This window comes from Penicillium hispanicum (genome assembly GCF_028827665.1).
Source record: "Penicillium hispanicum strain IBT 35686 chromosome Unknown utg000003l_segment0_segment0, whole genome shotgun sequence".
Lineage (NCBI taxonomy): Eukaryota > Fungi > Ascomycota > Eurotiomycetes > Eurotiales > Aspergillaceae > Penicillium > Penicillium hispanicum.
Window position 1 is genome coordinate 2,737,504 of NW_026623195.1, and position 8,794 is coordinate 2,746,297.

Consider the following 8,794-nt stretch of genomic DNA (forward strand, 5'->3'; position numbering starts at 1 on the left):
TCAACATTTGGCCGTTCGGGCAACAAACAAATATCGGACGCCTTTGTAATGCATCCAAATTCAACGGAATCGAAATCGGCCAAGTCTCTGGTCGCGAAATGGGAGGGTAGATCACATTTGGAGACGATGATGGTGCTGAAGCTGGACTTTATTTTTGTGTTTTGCTCCTCCAAATGATGTCGCTCATTCAAGAATGAGCATTGCTACCGATTTCGGGCGCCCGAAATTATGCTCTGTGCCACGTGTGGTGACTCCGCACGGGCCCGAGATTGATAATAATCTTGCGTCAGACTTCTTGAGCGTGCTGAAGAATCATTATCAGAATAATCATGAGCTCTTAAGCCTGAAGACTGGAAGTCGGCGATAATTGCCCATTGGGATGTTACGATGGCAAATTTTCACTTCAGTCATGTGGCGTCTGCAATTGCCGTCGTCGTGATATTCAAGCGCCACTCAAGACTACAATCACGTATCACCACCTGCTTCTAGATGCACGCTGAGCCAAATACATGATCTCTCCATGTTACAGCTTATACAAGAATTCTGCAGAATATAGAGGGAAAAGCTCACACCTCGGACCACCTCGGCACGCCTTGGCATCGCGTAACGCTACGCGATTTCTTCATCACGCAATAGGTCCACTGGGAACTAATCGAAATTTCCCGGCTCATTAATAGCTTTGATGAGCTCGCTGAACGAAGTTCTCTTTTCTTCCTCACTTTTTCGCCATTTTGCACAGAGGAGCCTCCCAATCGGAGAAGTGTTTCTATTGGACCGCTAAAATGGCGTCTACAGCTGTCATTCCAGAGACGGAAGAGGAAAATGAAGCACGTTCAGGTCCAATCCAGGTCCAATCCAGGCCCCGCCGGTCAATCTTCCGGTCAATCCCCTTCCAGATTGCTATCGCCAGTGGTGTCTCGTTCACTGCTCCTGGCATGTGGGATGCCCTGAACAATCTAGGAGCTGGTGGGGCTGCTGAACCGTATGCCGTATCTGCAGCAAATGCGCTGGTCTATGGTTTATTTGCGGTTGTCTGTGTGGCGGCAGGGGCTATCAACAACCGTATTGGTCTGCGATATGGTCTGTCACTGGGAGCTATTGGATACCCGATATACGGCGCTGGGCTCTACACCAACAACTACCACGCGACGACATGGTTCATGCTCTTCGGAAGTGCACTATGCGGTATCTCTGCGGGCTTCTTTTGGGCTGCAGAGGCTGCAATTATCATTGGATACCCCAGTCCTACGGACCGTGCCTTCTATCTCGGTATGTCTGTTATAATCTCTGCCTGTTTCCCATTCCCCCGAGAGAGATTCTAATAATCTACCCTCTTCAAACAGCCATTTGGCAGACTGCGAAGGCCGCGGGTCCAATTATTGGAGGCGCCATCGAGCTGGGTCTCAATGCAGAGAAATCGACGCAGGGAACCGTGAGCGCAGGAACGTATATCGTCTTCATTGTCATCATGTGTCTCGGTCTACCTATTGCACTCTGTCTGAGTCCAGCGGAGAAGGTGCAGCGCAAAGATCGATCCCTTGTTATGGTCCACAAGCAGTCCTCCTGGGCTGCCGAGTTCAAGGCAGCGATTTCATTGATCGCCACGCGCCGTGTTTTATTGTTGCTGCCGGCATTTTTCATCAGCTACTTCTACAACGGCTTCGTGAGTACGTGGCTGACTGACTACTTCACTGTCCGAGCTCGCGCTTTCTCATCGTTCTTCACCAACTTTTCCGGCATTGCCTCGTCCTTTATGATCGCGGCTCTCCTCGATCGGCAATCAATCCACATCAAAACTCGCGCAAAGATCGCCTTTTTGTCCATTGTACTTGTTCTCACGGGGACATGGATTTGGGCCACCATTCTCCAGTATCAAAACTATTATGAGTATCCCGAATCGCCCGTATTTGACTGGTTCAAGGGCGGGTTTGGAAAGTCCTACGCCTTGGTCTTCTTCTGGCAATTCGGGGGCCAAGCGTTTCAACAATTCCTCTACTGGCTTGTGGGCCAGTACAGCACCGACCTGTCATCGCTGTCGTACCACTGCGGAATCCTGAGAGGTTTCGAAGCTCTTGGACAGACAGTTGCATGGGCGTAAGTGGCATTTCTCCGATACAGGTTACCAAGCAAAGAAATCGCTAACAAAGTCAGTATGCAATCGGAAGGAGGTGCGAACCACTTCGTCAGCATTGGTCTCAACTTTGGAATCACTTTACTCAGTATCTTTTCCACCTGGATTGTCCTTTCTGAGCTGGAGCACAGTCATGAGGTACATGTCGTTGCAGAGGATGTGTCTCCGAAGGGAGATAACGATGGGACCTCGGCGTAGGGATGTACGCTTCTGCATTTTCAACAGCGAAATCGCGAATAAACGCATATACAGTATAGATATCAGCGCGGATAATTTTTTCAATGCAGTCTGCCTATCAACTAGGCAGACGCCTGTGTTTTTGTCAGGATAGGGAGGGGATCCGACCAATTGGAATCAAGGAGAAGTCTGAGTTGCTATTCCGCCCAATCTGCCAATTTAGGGGCTTAGAATGGATCAACTATTAATGCAAGTCTCCACACACTCATTCCAACAGTTTTCCATCGAGAATCTTTAGGCTAGTTTGCAATTAGGCCGGGCTTTCGGGCTTTCGGTCGCGGGCAAAGGTTGGGGTCCGGAGCGCATAGCTATGCGAGTCCGACGAACTCTCTAGCAGGCTCGGTCTATACGGCAGTTGGATGGTCTCGGCCCGCCTAGGGTTGCTCTGTAATGCGCAGCTCGCATAAGGCAGTCCGAATCCAGAGCTGCTCCTTTATTAGCCCAATGGCCTCCCACTGCGTTTCCCTTGGAAAAGGGAAGAGTCAATTCTACCAAGTTGAACAACCAAACCCTCGTCCTGGTCTCTTGCGCCATGTCAAATTCGCATCCCGACCACAGATCTCCCATTCTCCCCATCACGAATCAACCCGGATTACCACCCGAGGTAGAAAAGCCTCCCACAAACACCTCCCCACACAATGGCGCGTCCACGGCAAACCTAGTTGACTTTGACGGCAAGGACGACCCGTATCATCCTATGAACTGGCCCTTTCGCAAGAAGGTGATCACTACCATGTTATTTGGATTCACGACCTGCTGGATTACTTTTGCGTCGGCTATCTACTCGGCGGGCCTCGAAGAGATAGCTGCCCACTTCGAGACCACGTCCGAAGTAGCAGCATCCGGGGTTAGTCTCATGGTTTTTGGATTTGGACTTGGTCCATTGATCTGGGCGCCTTTGAGTGAAATTTACGGTCGCAAATGGGTTATCATCCTGGTACGTTCACGATAACCCTGGCCAGCTCTCCGGTCCAGAAAGTCCCCTTGCTGACTGAGTATCAGCCATACTTCATTTCAGCCATCTTCGCGTTCGGCACAGCAACCGGGAAAGACATTCAAACCGTTCTCATTACCCGGTTTTTCGCCGGGTTCTTTGGTAGTGCCCCAGTCACCAATACCGGGGGTGTGATAGCCGATATATGGCCACCGCAGCAGCGAGGTGTTGCTGTGGTGGGATATGCCATCACGCTTGTGGGCGGTCCAACTCTCGGGCCAATCATCGGAGGCGCTCTGTCTTCGAGCTATCTGGGCTGGAGATGGACCGAATACTTGACGGGCATTGTGATGATGGCCCAGTTCGCACTCGATGTGCTGATCTTGGATGAAAGCTACACTCCGGTGCTCTTATCCTACAAGGCCCGTCGACTTCGCCTTGAGACCAAGAACTGGGCACTGCATTCGAAGGTGAGCCAAAGCGTTCACTCATCAGCTTCACATTGCATGCTGACGCCCTCTAGCTTGAGGAATGGGACGTCTCCGTGAAGGAGCTTGCGAACAAATATCTCGTGCGTCCCTTCCAGATGCTGGGGACACCCATCTGTCTACTGATGAGCACCTATGCCGCATTCGTGTACGGTAAGTCGCCAGATCCTCGTTGCCGTAGTTCATGAACTAGAGCTAATTCCAAGGTTCCCTCTTCAGGCATTCTCTACGCCAACCTCGAAGCCTTCTCAGTCGAGTTCCAAGAAATTCGTGGCTGGGGTCCTGTGGTCGGCAACCTGCCGTTCATCGCTCTTCTCGTCGGGATCTTCTGTGCCGCCGCGGTTAATATCTACAACAACAAGTATTACTTCAGTCAATTCCAGGCCAACAACAACCGACCTGTGCCGGAAGCGCGCCTACCCCCAATGATGATTGGCGGCTTTGCCTTTACCGCGGGCCTCTTCATTTTTGGATGTAAGTTTCGTCGCTCGCTCTGGGGCACACAACGATACTCATCCAGGTGTAGGGACCTCATCACCGCACATCAATCATTGGCCCTCCATCGTAGGCATCGGCCTAGTCGGCTTCGGCTTCACGACCATCTTCCAGTCCGCGTTGAACTACTTGATCGACACCTTCACGCGCTTCAGTGCCAGCGCTGTAGCAGCCAACACGTTTTTGCGATCGATTATGGCCGGGGCGTTCCCCTTGTTTGTTCTCCCTATGTATCACAATATCGGCGTGGATTGGGGGACCACCATCTTCGGCTGTGTGTCCGCCGTGTTGATCCCAGTGCCATTTTGTTTCTTCTTCTGGGGGAAGAGGATCCGCGCTCGGGGAGAGTGGAGCAAGCACACTGTGTAGTTCGAGCGTCGATCGTAGGATTGATTATAGACGACTTTGGACGGTTTCGGGTGGTCCGGATGCGTAGACTAAATAGATTAATTTGTCATTCTTTGATGATTTTGAGATACCTTGCCTGGAGCATACTGCTCACCTCCGCATCTGCTTCTTTGCGAAGAATGTCCGCTCGGGACTTGCTGAGTGCTGTCTCGGATCTTGTCTGGCTCTCTGGATCGACGACGACGCCTGAATTCCCTATGGCCGCCCAAAAACAGATCATACAAGCGATGCAGGAAAATTTCAACATCATATCTTGTGTGAAGAACGACGGTTCTTACCAAGAAGTTCATCTTGAAGAGACCATTTGCCAAGCTATGGAGATACGCCAAAAAGATCTCCACGAGTGTGTAAATCCGGACCCATCGTCAATCAATAGAGGGCCCTAGCATTAACGTTGGACGCTCCCATTGCAATCGCACACCTGTACTAGTGAACATTACCATCTGCCTGGGGTGACTCTCCGGAAGCAGTTTGGCGTGCCCTGACCATCCTTTGTCGTCGCAGTGTAACGTATATCCCAAGTCCAAGCCCAAGTGTGAGACCAGTTGTGTCTCGTGGGGCGAGCATTGGGTGGTCATTCTGAGCTTGTCGCGATCGTAGTCTGGCAGATCGTGCCGCAGGTCAGGAACAGCAGGTCGTGCAAGCCTGTCCTGCTCTTGCCTCCAGCTTTCATTGCAGACAAGTTCTCATTGCGTTCAATGTTCCTGCTGATTCTTGTTTGGTGTGGTCTGTCTCTTCGATCTCTAGACGGCTGCTTTCGATCTAATCTTCCGGTCGGTACAAGCTCAGACCCAGGTGTCTGTTCGAGATTTGCTGTCCATCTGATGGCGTATGACCTCACAAACGAGGGCCGATATAGGGCTCATTACGGCTGGAATTGGAGAAATCGAATCAATCAAGGGAAAGCGAGGGATCTATGCTAAGCCGCAGAAACAGAGTAGAAACCGAAGAAACGAGGTGCGTTAGGAGGAAGGAGAAAAGAGGCCTCCTAAGACTATACACTGGGCGCCAGGGCTGTCTCATTATTTAGGCATTTCTATCATCTTCGGTACGGTCATATACTCCGTGGACCTTGATATAATGTGCGCACAGATAGGCCGTATATTAGAGTATAGGACAAGGTACGTGGGGTTGAAATGCAGGGTCATGCAGCTTCGAATCAGCCAGCATGCCGCGGCCGCAATCGGATCGAAATGTCGAGCGATACCTATGTGCCAGTTTATCTTATTCCGAGATAAGGTGGAGGGCAACGCGAACTGGGAATGGTCAGTATCCAAGATCATTGAAACTCGGGGTTCGGCTTCGCCTTCGTCAGTACATACGTGCGTGACAACTTGGAACATGGGCAGAGGGCGATGGCTGAGCTGAAACAGAGGATGATGGACGAGGCGAAGATGATGGCCGGGGTGAGGATGATGACCGAGGTGAGGTAGAGGGTGATGGCCAAGGTGAAGCAGAGGATGACGACCGAGCTGGGGCAGAAGACGATGTGTGGCCTGGGACAGTGCAAGACGGCTGAGCTGGAGCAGTGTATGCTGGGAGATGAGGATCGTCGGTGCTGTCGTGACCATCGAGTTTCTGTTCAAGGGACTCCTTGATGGTGCCACTTTCACCGGTAAATTTTGCTTTCTGGAGCATGTTTTCTTTTTCAGCCTCTTGAATTGCGGCCCACCATACAGATGCCATTTTTTTGTAGCCGAAGCTGGTTGGATGGGTAGCGTCCTCTAATTCATCCACCTTGATAGCGTTGCTCATGTCCGCTAGGACAAGTCGATCTTTCTTCTGGCGACGAATCGCGGCGAGTTTCCGGTATTGGCTGCTAATCTCCTTGACGAGCTTCGGCTCGGCGGTGTTAGGGAGGAGAGTCGACAAGATAATGGTGGTTCCCGGGATTTCATCGTATAGCTTTGTGAGAAGCTCATTCATTCGCACGCCCACGGTGCTCAGTTTGTACTTCTGCAAAGCATCGTCCGTCCCAGCACTATGGATGTGACATTAGCCTTTGAAAATGTGAAGAATCTGCAATAAGAGGCCGAGGCTTACTTGATGAGGATCAAATTTGGCTGCTGCGGAATGACTTGATCGGCAGCCTCTGCTGTCTGATCTACTCGGTAGCCGACGTATCCTTCGTTCTCCTAAATCGGGAAATGCAATGTAAAGATCTCGTTCAGGCATTTGGTGTGCTGCTTCTTAGCCTTCGAAGACTCACGTTGTTAGACATCGTCCCATTCTTTTGACTTCCGATCATGTTGACCTCCCATCCAGAGTAGCGCAACTGCTGTCGTATCCATCCCCGATACCCATTGCCATCTTCCGACGTGTAGCCTTCCGTGATGGATGCCCCGAGAGGCAACACCCGCAACAGGAATTTCTCGTCCTCTCGGGCCAGCAGTGACGGTAACGTATCATTCCTCTCCGAGGGCGTTTCATCCACACGAGAGGCTAGATCCGACGGTAATGCCGTAGTGAACCCCGATAAGACTACCGTCCATACGAGCAAGGCTTGCGCGACCCAGTTAATGGGCCTAGTTCGTTCCATGGCGACTGCGAGTGTTGTGGTGAAAGAATTTAGACTGGAAAATCGCGTTGCCTCTAGGAGCGTTCCACGTTCGGTTTTAACCCTGATGCGATAACCACTGGACCCCTAATTTCTTTGCTTGACGCTCATCCCAGGGCCGCCCCACAGTGGCGGAGCTATCGCGAGATTCATGCTTCAAGATCTGTCCTCGTCCAAGCCTGCGTCCCCTGTAAGCCCGTGTTGTGCCAAGGTAGTTTCCCATCTTCACAGGGGTCCGTTGCAACTCACGCCCTTCTCCAAGCGCTGATCTCAACACGCTTTTCCTAATCTGCATCGGCGGCTCTCTCATTGTCGCGAAAAGGTGTGCGATGGAATCATCAAAGACGGAAAACTAGCACGAATGGCCCCTGAAAGTCTATTCTTGGTGAAACCCTGGGGCCGACTTCACCATTTGTTGCCTCTTTAGGTATAGGCTAGAAAACCAAGCGTGCCGCGAGCGACCCTGGATTTGATCCTGCTGGTTATTTCTATGCTCGATCAGAGATTGCAGAGGGGGCCTTGCCTGCCTAGGACAGATGGGCATGTGAAGAATCGTTAGCAGGACAAGTCTCGTCGTAGTAAGGGTTCCTCGTCAGTCAAGTCATATCGTGAGTTTCAATTGTCGCCAACAGATGATTGTGCCGAAAAAGACAGGCAATCCCGCACAATTTTTTCGGGATCATGAAGGGATGATGGCCCCTTTCAACAGTTGATTCCCTAAACAGATCAAACTGGTATCAGCGCGTCCATAACTCTCGTAGTAAATGGATACCCCGCCGAACCCGACGAAGACTCTGAATGTTCAATGACATCGCCATATGCCATATCGCTAGTTTGTAACAGATGGATCCCGCGGACACCGCACTGTTGTCAAGGGTGGCATTGGTAGAGGAGAGAACAGGAACTGACAGATGACAGCGGATGCCTAAGTGGTTAGGCAGCCCGCCCTTGCTCTAAGTCCCCAGGCCTCGCTTTTCCTCTCGTCTCCTCCCAGTGTGCATCATTCTTCGCTTTCTGCCCTGAATTTCTGGTTTCAGCGTAGGCTCTTTGTTTTCCTCTGTTCATCTCAATTTCAGAAGTATCCAGTTTGGTCTTTGCACTCGATCAGCACCTGTTACGCCATCAGATCTCTCTTGGGGAAGAGAGGGAAGAGAACATAGGCACTGTGCTGCCATCAGACACCTCGTCGCAACGATATCCATCAATCACGTTAAGCACTTGGGGCTGCAGGAATCTAGCTTTCTAGACTCGGCCACAACCGTTACCTGTCCATTTCCTGCGGGAGTTCTGGTCTTGTCATCTGCAAGATGGATGGTCACGCCGAGGACGACCGTATCATTCCACACACGACCGAGCTTGTCGATATGGTGGCCCCCTTGTTGTGGCCCCCTTGTTGACTGCGGTGGGCTAGGGGTGAATATCAAGCCATAGGCCTATGCTATCCACGTGCGTTTCAAAAGCCCAGCAGTGCTGGTAACAGGAGAAGCAAATCACGAATTCACTGCTGATGGTCTCCAATCTAGTTACCGCGAAGCACAACATGC

The 8,794-nt window shown here is 51.3% G+C and overlaps 3 protein-coding genes across 3 annotated transcripts; 2 read left to right on the forward strand and 1 right to left on the reverse strand.

The window, feature by feature from the left end:
- Positions 1–782: 782 nt before the first annotated feature.
- On the forward strand, positions 783–2,329 carry N7459_003467 (uncharacterized protein; the record flags this gene model as incomplete). The annotated part of the gene is made up of 3 exons (XM_056942651.1): positions 783–1,269; positions 1,344–2,094; positions 2,152–2,329. 3 exons carry the CDS (start codon positions 783–785, stop codon positions 2,327–2,329), a joined length of 1,416 nt encoding a protein of 471 aa, XP_056802534.1.
- Positions 2,330–2,900: 571 nt separating this feature from the next.
- On the forward strand, positions 2,901–4,654 carry N7459_003468 (MFS transporter; the record flags this gene model as incomplete). Its single annotated transcript, XM_056942652.1, has 5 exons — positions 2,901–3,305; positions 3,371–3,772; positions 3,826–3,943; positions 4,010–4,264; positions 4,317–4,654. The coding sequence occupies 5 exons, from the start codon at positions 2,901–2,903 to the stop codon at positions 4,652–4,654; spliced, it is 1,518 nt and encodes a 505-aa protein (XP_056802535.1).
- Positions 4,655–6,004: 1,350 nt separating this feature from the next.
- Positions 6,005–7,232, reverse strand: N7459_003469 (putative esterase; the record flags this gene model as incomplete). The annotated part of the gene is made up of 3 exons (XM_056942653.1): positions 6,005–6,674; positions 6,737–6,828; positions 6,903–7,232. The coding sequence occupies 3 exons, from the start codon at positions 7,230–7,232 to the stop codon at positions 6,005–6,007; spliced, it is 1,092 nt and encodes a 363-aa protein (XP_056802536.1).
- Between the last annotated feature and the right edge of the window lie 1,562 nt (positions 7,233–8,794).